This window comes from Epinephelus fuscoguttatus, linkage group LG19 (assembly GCF_011397635.1).
Source record: "Epinephelus fuscoguttatus linkage group LG19, E.fuscoguttatus.final_Chr_v1".
Classification (NCBI taxonomy): domain Eukaryota; kingdom Metazoa; phylum Chordata; class Actinopteri; order Perciformes; family Serranidae; genus Epinephelus; species Epinephelus fuscoguttatus.
Genome location: NC_064770.1, coordinates 9675699 through 9701885, shown reverse-complemented (window position 1 = coordinate 9701885; position 26187 = coordinate 9675699). Strand labels below are relative to the sequence as shown.

Here is a 26187-nt window from a genome sequence, read left to right as displayed (position 1 = left end):
CTTCTTTCAAACTGCTCAATGAAAGCCACTTAAAATGGCAATATTAACTACTTTTTACGACTATAAAAACATGCAAACACACCTTGAACCCAGAAATGAGTTTCCTGCTTAAGCACCAGTCTTACAAAATTTAAGATACTTCTATTGCTTTCTCCCTCACAGCTCCACGAGTGCCTCTAACCACCAGGAAGCAGAGCTGAGGTGTTTAAAGACTGAACTGATTCTAAGTTACAACAGGTCTTTTATTTTGAGAAACAAATCGAGCTTTCATGCAGCGAGCTTCTTTCCTGGGATTGAACTTGTGTTATTGATCTGTTTGGTTGATCACAGTTAGCCATTATAACATACTCCCTGAAATTAAAGTGCTTCTCTTACAAAGCTGACATAAAAAACTCTTGTAGCAGCGGCTTATGGAAAATGATAGGGCTGCAAGCTGAGGCAAATATGTCCATTTATCTTCCCTGTGGCTCAGGCACTCCAGACTTTCATTTTGCTATTGCTCTCAATGCACAAGTATGACATTTAGCTGAAAGTCAGTGAAGTATTAAAAATGGATGTGCCCATGTTTGGCTCTCATTAAAGACATAAGCCCCGGTTACAGCGGAGTACATTACTATTCTCCGCCATGGTCCTCCGTATGTCAGGGGAGGGAGGGCTCACATTGAAGAAACAATCCTGCTGTTTGCACAGCCGCCATGTTAACCGGCACATCACTTCACAGAGGTAAGAAAAGCTGAGACAAGATGCTGATGCAAGGACAGCATTCTGTTAGTCTCTTTGTCGGTGTGACTTTAGCCAAAGTCGTCTTCTAATCAACTTTCAAATCATCAATGTGAAGGTTATAGAAACACCTTTCCACAGTGGTGCAGATAAACCAGCCCCCATCAACATTCCTGTCAGTGGCTGCAGGTCAGGCTGATACGATACTCATGGCCTTATTCCAAGCCCGCCTTGCCGCTGCTGCCATGTCAATTTCAGTCCGGGAGGAAGTCAAATGCCCTCTAAGAGTGTCTCTTCAACAGCAGGGGAGATGCCTTTTAATTGCTTGCAAAGGTGCAGGACAGAGAGACAGTGTGCAGTCATGCCTACGGTTTATTATCTGTGAAGTGAGGAAGTGGTATTAAAACTGTTTTAATGTCCTGTAACTCGGTGGACTTGTTTGCACTCTTTCTTGTTATTTTGCTGCTGCTTAAACGCATAAAAAAAGAGCTGAATACAATTGTTGGTCCTGTCTGTGGTTGCTCTCTCTTAATTTAGGTTTGCTCTGCTTTCCAGGAAACATGGACCACTGGTTATCAGATGTCAACATCTGTCTCGCATACCCATAATCCCTTGCAATTTAGGTTGGTTTCCTGGAGTTGGTTTGAATTAAGTCGTCATTTCTAACAAACTACACAGCCATTCCCTGGGAAGAGGACAGCAATTTACATTTTCAGGCAATTGTAAACCCTCTAGATGTAAATAAATAGCTCCTAATGGCCAGAGTGTGCTTCTTCTTAGATTTAGCAGATTATGTAAGTGCAAATCTATAAACTCTGAATGCACACTGTCCTGGAGGCAGTGCTAGAATAGAGATCTATAGCCAGGGCTGCAACTAACAGTTATTTTCATTATCGATTAATTTGCTGATTATTTTCTTGACAAATCAATTGATTGTCTGTTCTGTAAATGTAAAAAAAAAAAAAAAAAAAAAGGTTTAAAATGCTGATAACAAGTGTCCAGAGCCCAGGCTGACTTATTAAAATTGCTTGCATTGTCTAATAAACACTTAAACCCAAAGTTATCTAATTTCCTAACATATAAATCACCAAAAATTATCTGCAACAGTGAATTTAGTGCATGGTGTTACAAAAAAGGGAAAGGAAATAAAGTATAAGCTGGGGGGAGATGCCCCCCATATGAACAAAGTCAGTTTGATGTAAAATTAAAAAGTATTTGAATATGACTTCAGCATGTGCAGTAGAAGAAATAAATGGGTTTGGGTAGCCAATTTTGTTGATCTAGCACAAACATGAAAATCTTGTTAAGGAGCATCTATTGGGGCAACATGACTCCTGCCTGGGGCAAGAAGCCTCCAAGCTCAAAACAAGCTATCTAACTAAATAAAAAAACTAAAATCCCGACCCTGACCCATTAATGGATTGTGCTGCAGCCTTTTAGCCTTTCATTCAGGCTTATTGCTTTAATTTTAGGATGTCTTCCTCCATCAAGCTTGCTAAAAATGTTGGGTGATTCTAGATAGCAATGCTAATGATTGCTAGCTAGCTAGCTAGATAATAATGTGAGCAAGCTGCTGACACTACACTACTATACAAGTACTACATGGAGATATGAACCATATAAAGTCACATATGAATATATACCAGACACTCTTATTAAATTATATTGTGAGGCAGGATGTCCCTGGAGGTTCTTTTTTAAATTAGTTTTGACTATAGACTGAACATAAAGATGGAGGACATGACTGCTCCTGCTGATCATCCCCCTAGTGGCTGGTTGCAGTATAGGTCATAAACCCTGTCCCTTATATGTTTGGAGCTTGGTACATGGGCCATACTAAAAACATCAAAGCACATGTTGTCAAATAACTTTTTTCACAAAGGTGGTTTCTGTCATTTTAGGTAGTTCTTATCATACTGATTTATGTTCAAGTCTCAATTTTAATCAAGCCCCAACAAACAGCGACAGGCCTTGAGGCCAATCTGACATAGTGACCAAACTGTGAAATACCAACTTCCGGGTCTGTCACGTGATGTCATTGGGCCCAAAAAGATATTTTTCAATAGAAATACATTGTAAAAGACACGTCTGTAACCTTTGAATTGCCTTGTTTTGCTGGCAGGATCTGATCCCTTTGGTCCGATAAGTTAGTGCAGGGCTGAAATGGAAGTTAGCTGCTACGCTGAAGTCTCAAGTGCGCCTGCTCAATGGGCCCAACGATGTGAAAGCAGAGCTCAAAATCCAGGTAATTTAACACATGGGCCTCAAACTGTTTTCACTTTATGCGCCTCCAACAACAAATCTAAATCTTATTATGCATTCATAGTTTTAATTAGTTAATTGGTGCTATAGAAAGGGGGTATGGCATCACGCTTGACAGCTGTGTATCAATCTGTGTGCTTGTGATTAAGTTCGACTAATGACACTGAGTTGGGCCTTTGTAGAAGCAGGACCTCGATAACACGGCTCTAGATATTTTGGCTTCATTTTTGTACAGTGGGTGGAAATGGAGATGCATTGTCCATCTAGTCTATGGTTTTGACATCTGAAATGAAACGGAGTAAAAACCCTGATCAACAGGCACAACCAAGAACTCAGATGTATTGTTTGGCACCTACATGTGTGTATCCAGTGACCAGTAAAGTTCTTGACAGTTGTACAAGTCCTCAGCATGTTTTTACATGAATTATTTATCTAAGCATGCAGAGGTCATGCAGTTAGGTCTGTCCCAACTCTTTCTATTAGTGTTCCCACCTGGCCCTGAGTCTACAACTTTCTAAAACTAATTAACTTAACAACAAATTTAAAAAATGATGATGAACGTCAAGAAGAGTGGAAAGACTGAGAACTAAGAAAATGTTTTGGAGTGGATAGAGACTTTTTTTGTCGATTCATCAATCAATTATTTGGTCTAAAAAAAATTCCTCACAGTTTCACTCAGTCCAACATGAAATCTTCAAATGTCTTACATTCAGTGTAATAGCATGTATGACAAAGAAAAGTTTCAAATTTGTATATATCAGAAGCTTGAAGAACCAGATAATGTCAATCAAGATTTTCGTCCACACAGTGATTGGTCAAAAAATTCAAAACTGGTCTACAGATTTAAAACTTCTCACTGATCTCTTTTGTTTATATGTATATGCAACAATATCTGTCACTTTGTACATGAACAACTGAGTGCAACACTGTCACTGCCTATCTGAAAATATTGTTTACATATCACCACATTTAAAGAACATAAACTGCTTTTACTCATTCTTTGATGAGATAGTTCCTGATTTAAAACAAAATGTTGCTAAGTCAAAAGGTCAAAGTTTTTGAATGATTACTTGTGTTTGACAACATTTAACTTCTGAGATGTTTGACATTTTGATATCAGTACTCGACTCAGATAGCATATCGTTTAGAAAAAATTACATGATGCCTAATTTGTTACTTCATTTGTGCACAGAAAATAAGCTCTCACACGGGAAAGAGAATTCCTGATATCAGGTAGAGAGTGAGCAGGTCGGTGCTGTCAGGATAGACAAAAGAGCTGTGTTTCTCCTTTCCTCGTTCGGCATGTGCTGGGACTCGTGCCTATCTAATTCATTTCTGATTAGAGTCACCGGGCAGCTTTCCCATAGCATGGAGAGAGAGAGAGAGAGAGAGAGAGAGAGAGAGAGAGAGAGAGAAAACTCATTTCCTTATTACCAATCAATACCTCCACGTGCCTCACCTGCACACAGCCTGTTTCACAGTGGGAAAGGTCATCAGCAAAGTTTTTTTTTTTTTTTTTTTTTTTTAGCACTTCACCTTTAATGGACAGGACAGTCGAGCTGAGTGACAAGAGGCTGGATGGATGGGAGCATACTGCAGCTTTAACAGCATGAGCTGCATGACGGCATGCATGAGTGCGTTCACACGAGTGGGTGTGAACACGAGCCGAGCACATGTGTGTTACACAGTGTGTGCGTGCGTGCCGAGTGCTCCACCTAGTGTTGAAACGCTGAAGGACAGAGCATGTCAGCGCAGATGATGTTGTCAGTGCTTTGACCTTTTGTTGTTCCTTTATCCCTGCGACAACAGGGATGCCGCAGACTGTTGAGTCACTCGCATCTGGTTAAGGAGACCCGCTCGGCATAATGCAAGCAGACAAGAGGAGGGAGGAGATGAAGAGAAGGGGGTGCTGCATGCAGACACGACCAGGACAATGTACTGATATGAATGAGGAATGTAAAGCCGCCAGGATGTTCTGTGTGGTTCAAGGTGAACGTGATACTGCTTTCAATTTACCATCACAAGTTAACAAAGGATCATTAGCTCCCGAATTATTCAGAAAGAAGCCTTAACATCTTGGCCACAAGTACAGGTTGTACCCCCACCACCCACCCACCCACCCATCCGTACTTAAAAGAGATTAACAGCCTCGATGGAGCCTCAAACAGGTAATTACAACCAAAGGCAATTTATCCATATATAATTACATCCAATTAGAGAGCCAGCAGTCTTCCTTTGTCAATGTGAGGATTGGACATAAAAGGTGTAAAAAAAAAAATAATTCTGAGTTAATTCTGAATCATCCCACACAACCTTCACTGCTCCTCCATAAATGTTACACGTGGCTGATGATGGCGGCGCTGGAGTTAATTGAATAATGGGCGGTGAGAGGAGAAGCCTAAGGCAAGAAGAATATTACCTTTGTTGAAGAACATGGAGGCCATTTGACCCATCTCGACCCGCTCCACGATGTCGAAATGATCGACGTGACCTCCTGACCTCTCTGTGAAAACACAGAGGCCATCTGCATTAAATACTTGCACTGTGGAGGCAGTTAAATGTCAATGATTTGATGTGACTTTGATTCTCTGAGTCTTGTCCTGCATCACAAGGTGTACACTTAAATATGACAGCACACAACAACAAAACAAACACTACAAACCTATATGACATGCTCAGCCTACATAGTAACACAGGTCTTTAAAGAAAAAAGCACATCAGCTGCACCAGAAGCATGACTCCTGGCTTCTGAAACCCCAAACTCTGAGATAACAGTTTGACAAGCTCAGGAACCAAAGAGTTCTTAAATCTGTTCAGTCATATTATGATAAAAATGATTAAAATGATGAGTGATTAAAACTTGCGATGTTCACCAGATTTAGTGCCTAAACTGTACTTAATACACAACAGCAGCCCTCACATTTCATATGTTGAAATCAAAAGTTACATATATATTAATTATATCAATTAAAGAGCAGAATCTAAGAACTATTTTCAGGGTGATTTTCCAATTCATCACTTAATTGTTTAGTCTATGAAATGTCAGAAAGTTGTGTCACAATATGCCATCACTATTTTTTCCCAAAGCCCGAGGTGATGCCTTCAGATGTCATATTTTGTCTGACCAACATGCCGAAATCCAAAGATATTCAAATTGCAATCTTTAGAAAAACAGAAAAGTTGCAAATCCTCACATTTAAGAGGATGGCATCAAAGAAAGTTTTACATTTTCACTTGATAAAGTACTAAAAACATTGCTTAATTATCAAAAGAATGCTCACAGAAGCATAGAAGAAGTGTTCAGGATTTTCTGTCTATGAACTGATTGTTTCAGCACTAGTTGATACTTAACTGTTCAAACAATGCTGAGATTTGATGGTTAAACTGAAGTGACACAGTGTTCGCATTTCATGTACCAAAAAGACATTTTATAATTTGCATTATCTTCGTAAGATATTTTAAAAGTTTTATTAAGACGGCTTTGACCTGCAGGACATGCTAATGTGATTACTGTGGGTGTGTTTTCATTGTGCTTCCCCTGGAAAATAAACCAATTGAAACTGAAATAATAAGCAATTATTAGATTGTTATCACATGAATAGAGGGGGGTGGAGGGGGTGGGTACTCTCTGCTGTGACTGAGTGATTTAAAAACTTTATGTTCTAAATAAATCACAGTATTTTAAAAATATCATATAACTTGGCAGTGGACACATTGAAAATGTAAAGTTTAAGATTTCTGTCAATACTTTTTCCATGCTTTTATGATAAAAACTCAAAGATGAAAACTCAAAGATATCAATGAAAATACATATTTATGAAAATCCTGCTGAGCTCGTGACCCCAGAGGGTTAAAATTAAAAAATCATTTACACTTGAAATCCTCAGAAATCGCTTTGTAAACCATTGTTTATGTCGGCATTGTTCCATAATGTGACAACACAATAGAAACACATTGCCTTTTAATCTGTTTTTTTTAGCTTTTTGTATGGTAAACTCACAAATATGTCTCAAATCAGATGTTGTCTGCCTCTATGTGTCAGCCCTGTGATAGTCTGGCAACCTGTCCAGGACAAACCCCGCCTCTCACCCAATGTCAGCTGAGATAGGCTCCAGCTTAACTAGTAACTATGTCCAGCACAGTTTAAACAGCTCAGCCTCAGTTCTGTAATAAAATCTTTGTAACATAAATATCCATCAAGATACTCACGAACAGACAAAATGGGCTTCGTCTCGGGCTCAGATCGACCTCGGACCATGATATCATCATCTGAATACTCAGAGGTGGAGTCGCTGTCATCGACCTGTGGAGATAATATGAGTGTATGAAGCTCTATTTTAGTTGCCTGTTTTCCTAATTTCTCAACATAAACAACAGTCAGTTTACAAGCGATTAACAGAGTGTTTATCTGCTCTGTATGTGACGCAGGGGAAAGCAACATCTGGAAATTACAAACAACAGCTGGGAAGCACTTTGCAGAATGGAGTACTTCACACTTCACGCCGATAACATACCCGCACATCGCTTGTTATCATTTCACAAATTCTCTGTAGATTAACGTCAATTAGCTGTCAATGGTAGTCAACTTTGTGAGTGTCATCAGAAGAATTAATAAGTGACACGTCGGCTGGGACAGAGGGAGGAAGAGGAGATGAAGAGTGACGGGAGCTAATGGCTCTGTGACAAACAGCAAACATAAGCAAAAAAATAACAGATTAATAATTAGACTTATGGATGACTGTTTCTTTACCACTGCTTTAAGGCATTAACAGAGTCAAACTAACTTTGGAAAACACAGTCAAACACCAGACTACCTGTACATCTGTGTTAATGTAATTTCTCCTTCATGCAGGTGAATTAGAAGAGAAAGTGAGGCAGTATTCTATGATGTAAGGACATGGCAATTTCAATATTAGAACATGTTACATACTACATCCTGTCCCTAACTGGCTAAAAGAAATGAATTAAAACACAGGCCATCTGATAAAGCACTTTTGAGACATACTAACTACAGTATAATTTCCCAGAAAGGAAATTATATGAAACTGAAAATTAATCAGAAGGTTTCTAGAGAAGACAGTACTAATTACAGGAAAAAAAGGGGACGGTGTTCAATTTTTACACTTTGAATTAATTCATTTTAATTAGTCCCAAGGTAATCTAGAGCAATGGTTCAAAACCTTTTGCCTTAAGGGACCCCTTTTCTATCATTGAGTACACTGATGACCCGTGACTAAGCAACATATTTCATGCAGAACAATGGTACAGAACGAAAAGTGAATGCAATAACTGCAGCAAGTTTGTGTGGTTGTGTAAAACAATGGTTTTGTTTAACTTTGAGCAGATTTTTTCCTCTAAATAACGAGTATTTCTGATATTTTTAGTAACTTTTTACAAGATTCCGCGTATGTATTTTGTTTTTAGTTTTTCTTTTTTTTATTTTACCAACCATACATACCTAAACGGCTTCTTTTTGTGGACAAATTCAGTGTTTCCTTCTCCCTAACTCTTGGCCTTTGCTGTATAAGCTCTTAGCTTTTTTAATTGCATACTTTTCCAATGCAAAATTAGATTGTTTAGCAGAGACTGAAGGCTCTGAGAGAAATAATAGAACAGCTAGAACAGTCCAGTAAGTTCAGTAAATTAAATGACTTTGCAGTAATACAGCCTTTTAAACCAGTAAAAAAAAACCACTTACAATATTATATCCAAAATCTAAGATGATATCTAGTCTCATACCACAATATTTTTACCCAGCCCTAAATATACCTACAAGTAGGTATACAATTCAACATACAGGAGTATATAGAGTAGAACTGTAACTATTATCAATTGTTGATCAACAGAAAATTCATCAGCCACAATTTGAGTCTGTTTTTAACAATAAATACAAAGATAATCTGGTTACAGCTTTTAATGTAAATATGTGTTTGTTTCAACAGATTACCTGAAATCATTGTTTTTTGCAGCCCATATTTAAAGGATAAGGTTTTTAATAGTAAAATCATAATAAATAAAACATCTCCTTCAAGAAACTCTGGTAATCATCTGTTTATCCAAACACAACTAAATGAACCCTACTAACAGTTCACAATATTCTAGTTCCCCTGAAAATAGTCCTGTGTAACACTTTATTTCCAAGAAATTTCCTACAAAATAATTCGGAAATTACAGACCAGGAAAATAAAACACTGCTTTCGTGGATTTTTAACATTTAGGGACAGAATTAATACAATCTAGTTGCACTCCACTTAACAATCCAGCAGAGGGCAGTGACATTTCCTCATCCAGTGCCTCACATTATCTAATCAGAGCAACATATCCAGTTATGTAATATTTTAGGTCACACAGTTGTACAGCAATAACATACATTCATATCACAACGCCGAGTTTATACTGTGCCTTAGCTTTTCTGCTTCTTTTCCATATGTACTGGCTTACAATGATTTCTATAGCGGGTAGTGGAGACAGAAGGACCATTATCTAGTTCACCGTCTCTAGTTTCCATCTTATATGTGAGGCTTTCTTGGAAAACACATGATGCATTGCTTTATTTTCGGTAATATGCTTCACTCAAGCAGAGAGAAATAAAAAGCATTCAGCGGTAAACATTTCCAGTTTTCTCCCTCTCTTGTTTTCCATTACGTGGGAGGAAAAAGGCTGAGAAGTGTACAGGCGCCATGAATCAAGGCCGGGCGTTTGGGGCTCAGTTAGAGTCGGGCTATTGTCCTCAGGCTCATAACTCCTCAACTGGAAAGACACAAGCATTAAGCGAGATAACTTCTGTACCATGGGAGAAACAAAAAAGCAAAGGCCCAGACATTTAGAGTCGTTTTCTTAGTCAAAGTAAAAATGATGGAAGGCTGAGTTGTTCCCCTTGATAATCGAGTACAGTCCGATACTGACAGCTTCATCCAAATTGGGTTTCTTATAGATGAGTGGCAAGAGACACATTTCACTTGTGCTTCCACTGGACGATAAAAAAACAACAGCCTTCTACATAAAAAATATGGCTTCCTTTTAAAAGAGGGGAATTCTTTTCAGGCTTTAAACATAAAGTAATTTATTGTGGAGTCATTTTTACAGAGCAACAATTAAAGCAGTCATTGTTCCTCTCAACAAAAGTTTAAGTCTGGCAGATGGCACCATGTGGTGATCAACTTCTGCTCAGATAAGGAGGACATCATCGATAAGTGAGGTTCCTCAGCTTTGCAGCTGAAGAAATACTGTGAGCTAGAAAATGCCTAAGATGTTTTTATAATGTCGAATATGTTTAAATAATCACAGGCCAGCGAGTCTCGCTTCAGTTATAATCAAGATTTTTTTTTAACAGTTGGCTTTAAAATTCTTGTCTTGCATTCAACATTATAAAAATGAATTTGCTGAAAGCAAAAATAGATTAATGGATGTGTCCATGTGTCCTCACCATGTTTTAAGTGTCTCTCCATTTTACTTCTGCTTTAAAATATATAGATCCAAAAGCACTCTTCCAGAGGCTGTGTTCAGTGAGGAAGGGCTGCAACTTATCATCATTTTTACAACTTGTTTCAACTTGCTAAAAACTGGCATCAGTGTTCCTTTATTTCTTCTATTGAGGCTTTCCAAGGTTATTGCTTTTCTCTGCAGCTTTATTATTTGCACACAAATGATTGTACAACATACAATGACTCAGTCAAAATTATACACTTTGCTGACGACACTACAAACACAACATTTGCATTGTGCAGCCACTGGCAACTACTGTTTAAGAAGAACTGATTTCCAGTAAACAGTGAAATGTTGGCTGTTAGCAATTTGTCAGATTAGATAATACAGGAAATTTCTATGGCATTTATTCTCTGTATGTACTTCTTCATGTTTTACAAAGGCTTTAACTTGAGCCATGCCATCAAACAATGATGGCAATCATGTCACAACCACACAAGGCTAGTAGTACACAGCTGTCATCTTTTATATATTCATATTTCTAATGTTATCGTATCACACTGGTACTCAGTATCAGCCAATATGCAAATTCAGGTATGAGAATTGAAACCAGTTTCATGGAACTGCAATATGCTAATTTTAAAAAGGGGAAGCAATGTTTACAAAATCTCAAGGTAGGCATATCGCGAATTATATTTTACTAAAAAATAAAGTTTCAAGGGAAGATATGGTCCAGTTTTATACATCAGTTGTGACATCTGTGTCTTGTAATCTCTGTAATCTGGATATAACTCTAGTTCTTAAAGTACTTGCAGAAGCAACCATGGCTGTACGTTGCAATGTCAGTGAAAATATTAGTTAACAATTGGGGAATATAATGAAATATGGCTTAAACACATGCAATAGTCTGATGTTATCAATAGTTCAAAACCACACTGTAGAAATCTAATGCAGGACTGCCATTAAAGCTACAGTTGGTACTTTTATGAAAATGTAAAACAGTCACTATATTGTGAGAGAAGTACTTGAGATGGATTATATGTGAAAAAAATCATGTCCCTCCTCCTCTTCCAAGTGCTTCTCATTTTACAGCTAAACAGTACACTACAGTTTGTTTCTGAAAACATGTTAGGTGAGAAATAGGCAATGCATTAACAGAATCTTGATTCATATATGATCAGCGCTGCCTAGTTTGACAATGTGACCGCAGTTCATGTGCTTGACATGGTTGACAGCTGCATTAAGACTCCTTGGCTCTTGCTGTTTTCGATCACGTGCAGTAACGCCATTAGAAGCGCTACGGGCCATAAAAAAAGCAGTGTAACATGAGTTTTTTTTTTATAGATTATCTGTCACATTTCGTTACGCGATTATAGTGAGTTTCAGCAATTTTTTTTTTATTTTTTACAAAAGTTACAAACTACATCTTTAATCCATTGCATCAAGCATGAACCCAGCTTTACCTCAACTCAACAGGATAGACTCTTTAAATTTCTACTGACAGAGAGAAATGCAAATTATTAGAAATCCACACCAACAAAATAAAATGTTATTATAATACAAATCCGCTGCTAAACAGTATCAGCCTGCAGTTAGTGCACTACTGCCCACACTGCACGCTCCCATATTATCCAGTATTTGTGTCCTCAGTGTGTAATCTGTACCATAGCAGGATTTGCATAAGTCTATTTTTAAGAATCAATTAAACAAGCCGGATCTGGCGTGCTCCAAAGGAAGAAAGGATAGTTCTCATTAATCTGTCGTGCAGCGCAGTCCTGTGTAAGCACACCATCACTCTCCCTGACTGCAGTCACTCTGGATGTGAGTTTATTTGACGCTGATTATTTCACAAGTTTATCTCCATTTAAAAAAAGATAAAGTTCTGTTATTAGCTGCCGTAACATGCTTCAGCATGTCAGAACGAGACCTGTAAGCGCATTAACTACAGCTAAGGACTGGAAATGTCCTTACACTGCATTTATACTAATATTAGTTCCACTTCTTCGCTGCAGAGTGTAAACAGTGTTTGGCCTCATGTCTTATTAGACAAACTCTGACAAAGAGGAACATTTACTTGTTTAATATTTGGTTTGTGTGATACATCCATACAGCAAATAAAAAGCCGTCCATTTAGTCAGCAGGCTATTGAAGATATTCAAACATGGACTACAAGTTTATTATCTCACCTCTTCCTGCTCTCTTCTCTTCCAGCGCAGCTGAGCATTGGCTGCCGCCATCGCCTCAATCACAAAGGTAGTGGTCATGTAGCTGGAGAGGGGAAAGGAGAGTTTAAAATACAAGTAGATGAAACAGGTTAACAAGACGTTTTTTATTATGTTGATGGTCAAATACAGTATGACTTATTAAGTGTGGAAATTATTTCATTATCATTTTGGCCTTGACCACTGCAACATTATTTTGCAAACTTGGACTTATTTTTTTTTTTTTTTGGCAGATCCATTACAGCTTCTGTGTAAAGTGCTGATTGGCACACCGCTGCTTTAATGAAAAAAAAAAAAAAAGTCCAAATATAAAGCAAGTAATCTCTGTCTGTGTCTGTATGTATGACCCTCCTATTTGTGGAACGTTCATCCCATCTGCCTCACACTTGGCAGATGTATTGCTGAGGATCCAAGGACGTGCAGTGTTGAATTGGTTTAATGTGGACACATGACACATTGACATGGGGGCCTCAAGCAAATGCTATCTTGCTATACTTTTGACCCTTTATCTTACTGGAAATGTTGGTAGTGGCAGTGGTAGAGGACGTACTAAACTTTTTTCTGAAGTAAAACTATTAAATATTTATAGAAAAGTGATTAATACCGCATAGTAAAAGTTATCAAAATTTTTACTTACAGTGAAGAGAGAAAGAGAGGCATTATCAGCACAATGTACTTACATTTAATTAACATCTGAATAGTATATAATGGAATAGTTTAATGAAAAACAATGCATCACATTTAACTTGTTGTATTTTGTGAGTGAAATCTGAATCTGCAATGTAGTAAGTAACATTTCTCTGTCGGTTAAATGCAGCAGTACAATGTTTCCCTCTGAAGGACAAGCACACAGTAAGTGAGTAGTATACCCTTGAGCTGCATATTTTAAAGTGCTTTGGGACCTTTCATGTATTATTTCAGGGCACAATGAGTTAGGATAGCAACATAATTCAATATTTTGTCACATAAAAACATTATAGTAAATCTGTAGCTGTTTCAGGGCTCAGGTCTATTGCTCAGGACCCACAGAGAGACAGTTTCATGTGTGAAGTTGTTTGTATGAGCAGCTCTCGGGAACGGCACTAACACAGGCAGAGCAATCAGCCAGTTATGAACATGCATGTTTTGAACAGGCACTGCGCTAGTAAGTATAAAAAGAGGGAGATTTATTAAATTTGAACCTGCGAAAGCTGTTTTGTTAGCCACTTTGAAGCAGAGCAAACATGTTGTGAAACTAACTACCAACTCCTGAGGAAAATATTTGGCTCATTAGCCACTAAGTGCTCAACTTTGGACATCTACACAATAATCTGTAACTCATTATAAAGCTGAGAGGAGCTGCAGATTCAGGTGACAATTTTCTGTAGGTTTATCACTACAAGTAACACCTTTCAAATTATCATTTGATACATTATTATTATCATCAAAATACTGGTTATAGCACTTTAAAGAAAATAGATGGACTCATGTTTAAACTGGTAAGAAATGTTCACATCAAACATGTTTCATGTAGGAAAAAATGAAAATGCACACTAATGCAATGTGCAATAATTTAAAAAATAAATCATTAATAATCACCAGCTATTTTGATATCATAATTTTAATAAAAATAAAAATCTGTTTTCACATCAGTACAATCTTTAGTTTCTTTAGTCTTTAGTTATTTTGTTCTTATAAAAAACTATTGTTCAGTTTGAGATTATAGATATATTATGCCTTAACCCTTAGATGTTTCATGTTTGACTTGAGCACAATTAATATTTGACTGACGGCGACAAAATTCAGGTTTCTCAGCACATGAATGCCTTTTCATAGACATCAACCTATCAAACTAAGCATTGTTTTTATGTTTGATGTATTAGATTTGATTCTAGATTTGGTTTTAATATTTATATTTTGTGCTGCAAGTTTTTGACAACCGAATCATGCAACATGTATGACTTTAGAAAATAAACTGTCACATCCACACACTTTTCACTAGAAAACACCAACATAATTGACCTTGCTATGCTTGCTATGATGAAACAATGACAGTAAAAGTCTCCTGAATGATCACTTTCGTTTTAGCAGAAAACAAATATCATGTTCAAACACATGTTGTTTCATATTGAATCAAAATATAAATAGAAAGAAGGCAGATGTAGGTAGAAAATGTAAGCCGCCCTGTCTGGGAAAGGGAAAAGAGTTAGTTGGGTAAAGCAAGACTTACCTCATAAATCCTAAAAAGGAGATGAGTGCTATGCTAACCACCCAGCCGGCTGTTGCAAAGGCTTTGGGCATTGTCAGAGCTCCTGTTCCCACAATCAGATTGAACATATACACCAGCCCCACCTAGAGAAGACATGAGAGGAATGGGAGGCACATAGACATGTTCAGTGTTGTTCATGACATTCACCTCTATGATTTCATTTTCAAGTATATGTTGTACCCTTAAATTCACTTTCTCCCCCCTATAACCTTTTAGTTTTGCTGCTGCACTAACCTCTCTACGGGTTTATCAAGTTCCATCTTACATTAATAATTTATTTAATGTGGTTTATCTAATGCAAAATTTCAAGCAATGCATTATTAGGTGTTCCTCAGTGCCTTTGCTGATAAAGATCAGACTACTTGGTGGATTATCCAACCATTGTCGTGGATGACATTGAGGTTAAGGGGGCAGCACTTAGACCTATCTGGTAGCAGAGTGCTTTAATGATTCAAAGCTTTAGCTTCCTGGAAAAAAACATCTGACCAGCAGAACTTAATCTCTGTGGCGAAGTCATGCTGATGCAAGCAGTCAGGGACTCAAAAGTATTTACTCAAAAAAGAGTACAGACTATAAAGAGGCATGATGTGTTAAAAAAAAAAGGATGTGTAAGCAATTTAGCTTCCTCTTTATTGTTCACTGCACTTTCATATGCACCATACATACTTCTTTGATTACACAATTAATGTTTCTTCAGAAAAATGCCTTTTTCTGTCATACGTGTGTGAAGTATTTGGAACATTATAAGCAGTCAATAAAGGCAGCTCAGAGAACCATTTAGTTTATAAAACAAGGTAAAGACTGCAAGAAGAATACAACATCTTTACTACTTCAGAGCCTTACGTGCTGTGCTTGAGTGCTCCTGGTTGCACAGAACTATTCTTTGACAATTACAATGTATGTCTTACCTTAAACAATAATCATTATACTAATAATAAAATAAGGATTACCCACAGCACCCTGCGTGATACTCACAAATGGGGAGTAGGGCTCCCCGCTCTCTGTAATTCCACCTGCCATGGTTGATGACACTGGTCCTCACCTGAAGGAATAAACCACAAGCAGACAGCTAAATTTTCCCAATTTTAATTTACACTATTGGCATGGCCATAATTAAGTAATATATTGTATAATCAGGCTGTGCATTGTCTGTAATGTAATAACAGATACTGAGAATGTACATTTAATAGAAGAGTGGTTGTTCAGCTTTATCTTGGATGGAAAAAGAACGCCAATCATATAGTTTCCCATTTAGAGTTTATTTTACTGTCGGCAAATAACTGGGCATTCATTAAAAAACATTCAAGACACGTCTTAAACTTTTAAGGCCATTTTTCAATTCGGCAAACATATGACTCACAAAGCAGCACATATATTCATTAAAAATAGTCGTTTAACACATTTCTATTGGATACCACTGTGTAGTTCGGTGGCAGAGATTTTTGTTGTGTTTTTATTGATTTATGTCACAGGAAAAAAGCTATCCTGACTGTGTAAAGTTGTGCAGTCTGCTGAGCTGACATTCCTTTCCTAGCAACAAAATAGCTATCACACAAAAACTCATATGAATAACGTTAATGTTTAGTTGTGGCGTTTTATTAAATACACTGCTACCGTGTAAGACCAGTCAGGTCACTCTGTATCGAGCAACACCAGAGTCATTCATGAAAACAAACGGAAACACCTCTCACCTTACTTCTTCCCAGTGTATCTTGCTAACTTAGCTGCTATGCTAGCAGGTTGCTCCAAGCTGTCATGTGTATCACTGGCTAGCTGGAGAAACGCAGAGCCTCGTCGCCTCGCTAACATGAGCTGCGTCGTTGTTAAATTGATGGGGGAAGTCAATATGAGCCAAAGGTTTGGAGAAAAACACTCCCTCAGGAGCTAGCAAGGCTATGACAGTTAGCTAACTGAAGCTGTAAACTAACCAACCAGCTGACCTGTTCCGCAACAAGCGTAAAGCTTCCTTTGACACAAACTGGCACTTCCGGCACTGGTTTTCAAAGTAAATCCGTCTCATAGTAAATTAACGGCAAATATATAATAATGCTTTTATTATGAAGGTACAATAGAATTATTGTCGTTGTTAGTATGTTTACGTTGATACACCTGCTGGTTGGTTTGCTCGGTCAGTTGTTGGTACGGAGAACAAATCACGAGGTCCAATCAAATCTGATTTTGGGAGCATGTTTTGTTTATGAAAACAGTTATATATACACTTTTGACTAATTTTAGAATAATTAGTACAGTGCCACTCAACATTATAAGGCTACAGTTTGGGTAAATCAGTAAACCCGCCCCTCCGTGCAGCTGGGCTGACACAAACGAACAACCCCTCAACCAATATGTCCTGTCATATGACACATGTACATGTCATATGGCATGCACACCTTGTGCCTGCACTGTGAGCAGTGTCACACTTACTTTAAGTAGACAGGTGGCGCTTTTAAAATGTTGTGAAGTGTGTTTTCGTTAAAGTCACAGAACAGATTAAAAATTCCTATAAAGGAGCACAGATCCAAATCAAGGTACCAAGGTTCTTGGTACTGAAACCTTCAGTTACTGCACACATTAAGATTTTTGCATAACATATGAGGAGCCTATTAAATATGTTTTGTTACAAATTAAGTCAAAAATTAAGTCAAACTGAAACGATAACCTGATTAACAGAAAATTAAGTGGCAAGTATTTTGATATTGTAATTTTTCATGTAAAAACATTTCATGGTTCCAGCTTCACTACTGGGAAGGATTGCTACTTTTCCTTTTAAAACTTATAGTACTTGTAATGTATTAGTAATAATAAGTTAATAATAAGCTGGTTGAACAAAACAAACATTATAAGAGTGTCACTTTGGGCACTGAGTAATTGTGATAATTTTGTCACTATTTTCACACACCCAACAATTGATACAGAAAATAATCATCAGATTAATCCCTAATGAAATTAATCATTAGTTAATGCTCAAATGAGCTCCACCCAAACCAGCTCCAACAGTAAAATAAGGCTTTTACATTAATGCATGAGTAATAATAACCTTACATACATTTACTGAAGGAGTTTTTTCAATGTAGGACTACAATAGAAAAACAGACCAACATAGTAAAAGTCATCACCCTACAATAAAAGTTTTCCCATTACACGGTACATACATGCCATCTTCCATTACCTTCAGCAGTAAAATGCAGCAAACCCCCTTCCCTCTGATTTCTCTCATTTTCCCCCTTTTAACTTGTGTCACATTTACAGTAAACCAACAATATAAACACTTATCAACTTTACTTTGATCCAAACATCAACTCATTTAACCATTTCATATCATGCTGTATATACAGTCATTTTCAAGTTATCAAACTTTGCATGCAGGTTGTTAGTCATGTCTGAAAAGCTCAGTGTAATCTGTTAGGGGGTTGGAAACAGTGGTACTTAGTAATTCAAAAAGCACGCACTGGCAGATTATGCACACATCATTTCTACTCTATTTTTAAAATCCACACTACGTTCATGTATGTCAGAAAAACCACAACAGCTACAAAATAGAAGGTAAAGAACACAGAGTCTATAATTTTAGCCACTCTTAAGTAGCGTCCAGGCTTCCTCTTGTCTTTGTCTTGCCCTTCGGCTTCCTGTCGAGCTGCCTTCACTTCCTCCAGGATTTGTTTCAACAGGTTGGGGCCTTTGGGCAAATCCAGAGGGATGTCATTTTTCTCTGGAGTCTCCTCAGCTCCAGCAGGATCTGTGTGGGACAGGGGAAAGTTGTGTTCAGGGTCTATATGTACATGTAGGATCACTGATGCATCTATATTGGGATGCTCATTCACAGTGATGAGATGTGTTAGGTGTGATGTTTCCAGCTTGTTTGTTGTGCTGCCCCCAAGTGGACTAAATATCAACTACTGTAACATCGCTGGCATTTGTATTCCTTCCTGTATCTTAAAATATGAATAGGGATGTTCATCAGCAAAGTCAATCAATAAAGTTTTCATATGTCTGCTAGTGTATAGAAAACATTTAATATTTGACAAATTTGGTTTATTTTATCATACGAAAAAAAGTTTAGGAGAAAAGTGCTAAACTCAATGTGAGGTATATAAAAATGTACCAAAACCCAGATATCTTTCCTCTTACAGGTCCTGAAAAATTCACCTAAAACACCTATTCAAGGCATACCCAAAGTAAACTGAGAGCTGTTCTTGTTCCATTTTTAGTACATGCACATACAAAGTCTCATATGAAAGGGCAGCACAGAAGTCTTTCCCTCAACAATCAGAATCAGTCTAAGTACACTGAAATAAAATGGTGTTTTTCTTATCTTCACCTGAATATTTTATTGAAAAAAGATGATGCAGATGGATAGAACTGGGACTTATCAGCTGGAAAACACAATGGGGTCATAATATGAAGCCTCACTTAGTCCAAATTCAAAGTAGATAACAATATCACTGAAAAACAAGGTAAGGTAAGGTAATAAGGTTTAGTCCAGGTGCTTTTAAAAAAGAGGGTAAAACAATATACTGAATGTGTGAATTTAAGTGAAAAACAAATTAACAAAGACAAAAAAAGTCTATTTAAGAGCTAATTGTATATATAAAAACACCTTTCGATAACCTAAATCTATGAGATTGACTTTTTTTTCCCAGAAGACAACAGAGGAGCCATTTGTTTATCATTTAAATACATTTATAACAATCTATAATTCCAAGAAAAAGATGAAAACTCCTTTGGACGCGTTGAGTGTTGTTGACTACAAGACCCATAAGCCATACGGCCAATTGCTGGCTACTGATTGACTCTGAGGTCAAAGGAAGTGGCGGAGGTATCTCCTTCAACACAGGCCCTCGCTGGAGACATGTATAGCTGCAGACATATTCTGTTTGTCCATACACTACATGCTGTTACAAACCCCGCCCACCACTAGTACAAGACAAACCTACTAAAATGACGGCCATCTGACCCCTGCTACAATGCTACACTGTAGTAAATAAATTAAACCAAATGTAGCAATAATCCACTTCATAATTCATAATACATAAAGACATGGTTCACTGTATAAGTAACAAAATGTAACCCTTATGTTTACCCTTATCCTTACCTTAACTGCCTCTCTTTTAACATAATACTTAATAGCAGGCTAATCGCTGACTTAGCATTTGCATAAGTAAAGAGATGTAGTTCACATTATCTTTTTCCTGATCTTAACCGCCTCTCTTTTAACGTATAACTTCATAGCTAAATAACATGCAAACTTAAGAAATTATGGATAAAATGTAGAGAAATATGAACATTTGAAATAATGCAATGGCAGTTCTTGGATATCTATGGATGTAATAGTGTGTTTGGACTATATATTTTACTGGATTTAGACCTTTGGGGATGTGTGAAGACTGTAGAAGCAGCGTTTTTGTCAGCATAAATTTGTGGATTATAATAATGCTTCATAGGTGAGTTATAACTGTTTTGTTTTTTGTCTGACAGAAGCGTATATTGACCTCCCTGTGGTAGTTGCATTTTGAAATGGTCCACATCAATTGAACCGCAAGAAGCAACGCTTTTGAACGATATGTCATACGAGTAAACCACTTAAACAAAGCAAAAGCAGCAGATGTTTACATGTCAGAAATCATCAAATGAAATCTTTCAAGGGCCCGCGGCAAAATGAAAGAATCTCATTTTGGAGATACTGATTTTGCATCGGGATTTCTGTTGCAATTTAAGACCCAGATCCCCAAAGAGGAATGCAGCCCATAAAGAGGCAACACTCAGATACTCAAAGACATGGTCAAACATTTCCAATGTCAGTTTATCGCCATGAAAAAATGTAGGAAATATGGTCTTAAGTTTGGTCTAGGGCTGCAACGATTAGTCGACTAATCGATGACTAATCGACTATTAAAATAATCAGTGACTATTTTAGTAGTTGACTAATCGGCTTGAGTCATTTTTCATAGAAAAGCACTATAAAAGTGCCCCAAAATACTCTTACTGCAGCTTCTTACGTTCAGATATTGGCAGCTTTACACACTCTCCCATGACGGTGAACTAAAACCCTTTGGCGTGACTACAAAACAAGACATTAGATGACATAATTTTGGGGCTTGGGAGAGACAGACTGACATTTTTCAACATTTTAACACATTTTTCGATAAAATGATTAGTCGACTAATCGAATAAATAATCAACAGATTAGTCGCCAGTGAAAATAATCGTTAGTTGCAGCCCTAGTTTGGTCATCACAAACCTTAAACCTGCGTTAGATGCAAGTTGCTGATTCTTTCCACTTGTCAAGCAGTTATTTGAATCTATTAATGACATATATATGTACATATATGTTACCTTACCTGTGTGAGAGTCGACTTGCAGTTGAATATCCACTTGGGCTTTTACAGAGCGTTGAGACTTCTCACCACAATAACCATCAAGGTCGATTAGGAAGCTGACCAGCATAGCCTCCAAAACGCTTAGTCCCACCAGGGCGAAGATCGCAGCACAGTACGTGGCTAGAATAACGGTGCGGAGACATTTTTGGTCAGTGTGATGTTGTTGATGCCAGTAAAGAGGATGCTGAACACTCTATCACAGTTAAATCTCTGGTCTGTGCAGCAGCTCACCGATCATTGGCAGCTTGTCTTCAGTGGAGGGCAACATGTCCTTAAGAATCAGCAGTAGGACAGATATGGACAGGAGCACAGTCACTTTGAAGCTCAGCTTTTCACCTCTGGCCTCATTGATGAAGAAGGAGGCCAAATCCAGGACCAGAAAATAAAGCAGGGGCACGATGAAATTGATCACATAAAGCAACGGCTTCCTGGAGATTTTCACCTGAAAAAACATAGATCATGTTAAAAATAATCACCATATTAATCAGAGAAAAACACACACACACACACACACACACACACACAGTTATCAAATTTCATTACAAATATTTGCTTACTACGTATATAAGTTTGCTTTGCCAACTTTCTTCAGGTAGAGACAAAGTGGTAATTTCCATTTGTTCAAGTTGCCATTCTCCCTTTGTAACCATGATCAGCTCAGAGAGTTCATTAAGGATTGTGTCATTCCTGAGTGTTCCTAGAACTATAGTTGCCACTGTGTAGAGAACAAAAACATATGAAATAATGACATCAAATATGTTTCAAAGTTAAGTAGCACCTGCAGTTAATCTCATGTATTTTACCATCGGAATTCATGGATGTAAAGGTGATGGTACAGTTTTGTGAATCAAAGGGGAACAGGTTGAGATTCAGCTGACAGGTGGAGGTCAGTCGCTGACGTGCGTTTGACAACACTGTACCGTCGGGAGACAAACTGACAAATGGACTCTTCACAATGCTCCCAGTATCAGAGACACTGGAAAAAGTAGAGGAGAGGACGTTTAAAAAAAAAAGAAAAAAAAAAGGGATTAATAGATTTGCTTATCTTTATAAAAGCTGGTAAAACCCCGGAGGTTTTAAGAAATCCCAACATCTATTAATAGGACTGTAATTCAGATCTAACTGAAAAAGTAACCCCACTGGGTGACACATGTATGATATAAGTCAATGAAAACAAACTCCAATTTATTAGAGCTCCTATCACAGCCAATAAATGTATAGCCATGCAGTGGAAAGATAAACAACCACCTCCATCTGCTAGATGGAGGTGGTTGTTTATCCGGAATGTTATGAATACCAAATGAGGAGATAGTGTAAAACCTGAAGGGAAAGCCTAAACAGTTTAAAGTAGCAGTTTGTAAGATACATAGAATTTAGTGGCATCTAGTGGTGAGGAGTGCAGATTGCAACCAGCTGAAACTTCTCTCAGTGTGAACAATCCATGTAAGGAATCTGAAGTGTGCTTTATGAAGTGAGATTTCAAGTTAAACTAGGCTTAGACCAAACTAATTTACTGTTTTATTAAATTAGTTTAAATAAGTCTGACCTAGAAAACATATTCCTCCAAACTAGCCTGGTCCCAGTCAAAATGAGCCCCGCTGTCCTGATTTCTCCTTAATGAAACACCACTTCGGAAAAGATCCACAAACTGCACTTATGTGATGTATGGTACATACTCCTCTTGGATATTTATATCTGGGATCCACAGCCGCGATCTGGGAATGGTCAACACATCGATGCCACAAAAGTCTGATGAATTCCAGGTCAGGAATTCATTTGTCCAACGCTGGGAAAATAAAAAAAATTTTGGCACAGGTTCACAATGAGTGTGTGAGATTGAAAGAGTCGTGACTGTAAACGTAAAGCCAAACAACGTTGTTGATGTCAGTTCTTTGGCACCAGAACTCAACATGATCATGTCTGTGTTTCCTAAATGTTTTGGTCAGGAGTCTTACCATTTGGATCCAGATGTGACTCGTGACAGTTTGAGACTTCTCATCCTGCAGACAATCAGCAGCACTTTGGTAAGTATTCATGTGCATTTAAAACAAAAACAGCATGTTTACTTGAAAGGATTTATTGACCTAAATCACACATCTCCTCACTTAAATCTAGCTGTATTCATACACAAGGATAGTTTGGGGTTAATTTACCAAGGTTTTGAGATATCTGTCTCTGAGATTTTGCCACCCTGATGAAACAGAGGAACGAAATTTAATTTGAGGTGCTCACAGCATTGGTTCTACATAATTCACAGACCCTGATGTGAAAAGGGAGCGGTAAAAGAAGTATGCAGACCATTACATGAAGTAAAAACAGCCCCATAATGTAAAATTATATGTGAATGTTCTGCATTTTTAAATTTTACTCAAGTGAAGCATTACCAGCAAAATGCACTTAAAGTATCAATGAATGAGAATATCCCCTTTCATAGTGTGAAATAATGTAGGACCCAAAATCCTAACTGATATATTTTGCATCTTGTTCCACAAGATATAAAAACAAATAAATGTATTACATTGGTGGATGTTTTTTTTATCATCATTACTGATAAAAAAGGTAGAACAGGTATTTTAACTTATGGTAGTTTTCCAGATTAGGCATTTTCTCACAGGTCTGACTGACAGCTCTCTCACTCTCCTGTTACTTTTTTACTACTGAATTATTCTTATGAGTGATGATGAGACATGTTGATTCAACTGCACGATCTTTTTGGAGGATGTGGTTTTTGCTGCTGTTCAACTGTACTGCATTATACAGAGTTGTTTGTATTATTCAGCCTATACCCTTACACATATAAAAGAGCTGGACGAAATAATACAAACACCATATATAGTATGACAAAACACAATTTGTTGCAGGATGTTGTCTTAGACTGCATTTATTTTAGCCAGGCGTACTCAACAAACTGGCAATTGACATGTATAGATTACTGAACGGGCCTACTGAGCACAGGTCGAGGGGCCTAAAGTGTTAGGGGGCCCCCCAGCCTTCACCTGCAAACAGAAATGAACATGCACCAACCAGGAAGAGACGCAAAATAACTTTACAGAGACACAAAAAGGCTGTAAAATACACAAAATTACCTCAAAGACACAAAAGACCACAAAGAGACAAAAATGACACATAAGACCAAAGAGACACAAAATGATGATAAAAAGACAGAAAAGACCAGAAGATACAAAGAATTACCTTAAAGAGACACAAAACGACTACAAAGAGACATAGAAAGACCAAGAAGGCACTAAGTTACATCACAGAGACCCCAAAAGACTAGAAGATACACACAATTACCTCAAAGACACACAGAATTACATCAAAGAGACACAGGGAGACCACAAAGAGACACATAATGACTACAAGGAGTCACAAAAAGACCTCAAAGAGACACAAAATGACCACACAGAGACACAAAAGACCACAGAGTGACACAAAATACCACAAAGACACACAAAACGACTACAAGAAGACACAAAAAAGACCAGAAAATTCACAAAACTACATCAGAGACACAAAAAGACCAGAAGATACACAAAATTACAAAGGGACATAAAACAACTCCAAAAAAATGCAAGTAGACTAAAAATAGACACTAAATGACTACAAAAAAGAGACAAAAGACCAAAAAAATACACACAGAATGACTTCAGAGAGACACTAAAAGACCAGTGGATACACAAAATTACCTTAAAGAGACACAAAATGACGACAAAGAGACATAGAAAGACCATGAAGACTATAAATTACATCAAGTAGACACAAGGAGACCACAAAGAGATACATAATGACTACAAGGAGACACAAAAAAAACCTCAAAGAGAACCCAAAAAAAAACAGAAGACACACAAAATTACCTCTGAAGGACATAGAGCAACTACAAAGACACACAAGAAGACCAAAAAGACACACTAAGTGATTACAAAGTTAGAAAACTGACCACAGAGACACAGAAAGACCAAGAAGGCACATCATTACATTAGAGAGAGCCCAAAAGACTAGACGATACATACTACAATTACATCAAAGAGAGACAGGGAGACCACAAGGAGACACAAAACTACTACAAAGAGACACAAAAAGACCTCAGAGTCACAAAATGACTACAAAGAGAGCCCAAAAGACCAGCAGATACACAAAGTTACCTCAAAGAGACACAAAACAACTACAAAGTAGTTGCTGCTTGTTATATCAAAATATATTTTGTGTTTTGAGTGAAGTGACCCTTTAAAAAAACAGGTTTATGAAAGCAATGCACCCTGAAAGCTGATGTATACACTCCAGAGAATACAGGGACACTTACCACTCCTAAAATACCATACAATACCATGTCCATCTGAACGAGGGTGGGTGTAGTCCAGTTCTTCACAGGGCGCATCACTGCCAGAAGATCATTTGATGTTGTCAGGTCTAAGTGATTCAGAAGGTCAATGTATGAGCAGTCTGATGTCTCGCTGCTGGAAACAAGTGCTGGGAAGAAGACAAAAAAACTTTATTGACAAGAAAACATCTTCATTCTAATATTAGTAAATTTAATCAAAACCAAAACTTTAAGTTGAATTTAATAACTCACCAATTAAAGCAAGAAAAGCTAGAGTCCTCAGAGCTGCCATGGCTGTTTGTCTCCATCTCAAACTGAGCAAACCCTTTTAAGCTGTGAAGCTGTGTTGCATAATTTGCAGGACAGTACAAAAGTCAATAGATCTAATTAATTGCATTGTCAAGTGTAAGAAAGCTTCTCTTTGCTTCTGCGGTCTGTTGTTAAGGGACGTAACACACATTACCTGTGCAGTTCTATTGTTGACCAGCAGCTGAAGCAAAAAGTCAACATAATGAGACCTCAGTGTGACATCAAGTGGGAGTGTAAAGGGTTTCACCGTGCACATTGTCCTTCATGCTTACAACACCTGTGGTCAGGACAAAAAACAGGCACATG

General features: G+C 37.6%; 2 protein-coding genes across 2 annotated transcripts in view; both read right to left on the bottom strand.

Annotated features, from left to right (window-relative positions):
* The window catches only part of tmem104 (transmembrane protein 104), a 77090-nt gene extending 60252 nt beyond the window's left edge, over nt 1-16838 (bottom strand). The window contains exons 1-6 of the mRNA XM_049560487.1: nt 16569-16838; nt 15853-15919; nt 14839-14960; nt 12594-12675; nt 7192-7285; nt 5402-5485 (exon numbers count right to left, since the gene is read on the bottom strand). Coding sequence (XP_049416444.1) covers nt 5402-5485; nt 7192-7285; nt 12594-12675; nt 14839-14960; nt 15853-15897 — 427 coding nt within the window. The 5' untranslated portion in view covers nt 15898-15919; nt 16569-16838. The remainder of the gene's footprint in view (nt 1-5401; nt 5486-7191; nt 7286-12593; nt 12676-14838; nt 14961-15852; nt 15920-16568) is intronic.
* A 1066-nt stretch (nt 16839-17904) lies between these two features.
* LOC125878946 (5-hydroxytryptamine receptor 3A-like) lies at nt 17905-26172 on the bottom strand. The gene is made up of 10 exons (XM_049560488.1): nt 26036-26172; nt 25825-25913; nt 25555-25721; nt 23210-23254; nt 22931-23040; nt 22058-22230; nt 21812-21969; nt 21486-21696; nt 21216-21374; nt 17905-18613 (listed from the first exon to the last, which is right to left on the bottom strand). Exons 2-10 carry the CDS (start codon nt 25862-25864, stop codon nt 18351-18353), a joined length of 1326 nt encoding a protein of 441 aa, XP_049416445.1. The 5' UTR covers nt 25865-25913; nt 26036-26172; the 3' UTR covers nt 17905-18350.
* Between the last annotated feature and the right edge of the window lie 15 nt (nt 26173-26187).

Excerpts from the sequence above, each read along its gene's own strand:
- LOC125878946 (XM_049560488.1), bottom strand. The coding sequence starts at position 25,864 with ATGGCAGCTCTGAGGACTCTAGCTTTTCTTGCTTTAATTG. Across the intron at positions 25,722-25,824 it reads AGCTTTTCTTGCTTTAATTG|CACTTGTTTCCAGCAGCGAG; the intron begins GTGAGTTATTAA and ends TCTTCTTCCCAG. Across the intron at positions 23,041-23,209 it reads GTCACATCTGGATCCAAATG|CGTTGGACAAATGAATTCCT; the intron begins GTAAGACTCCTG and ends TTATTTTCCCAG.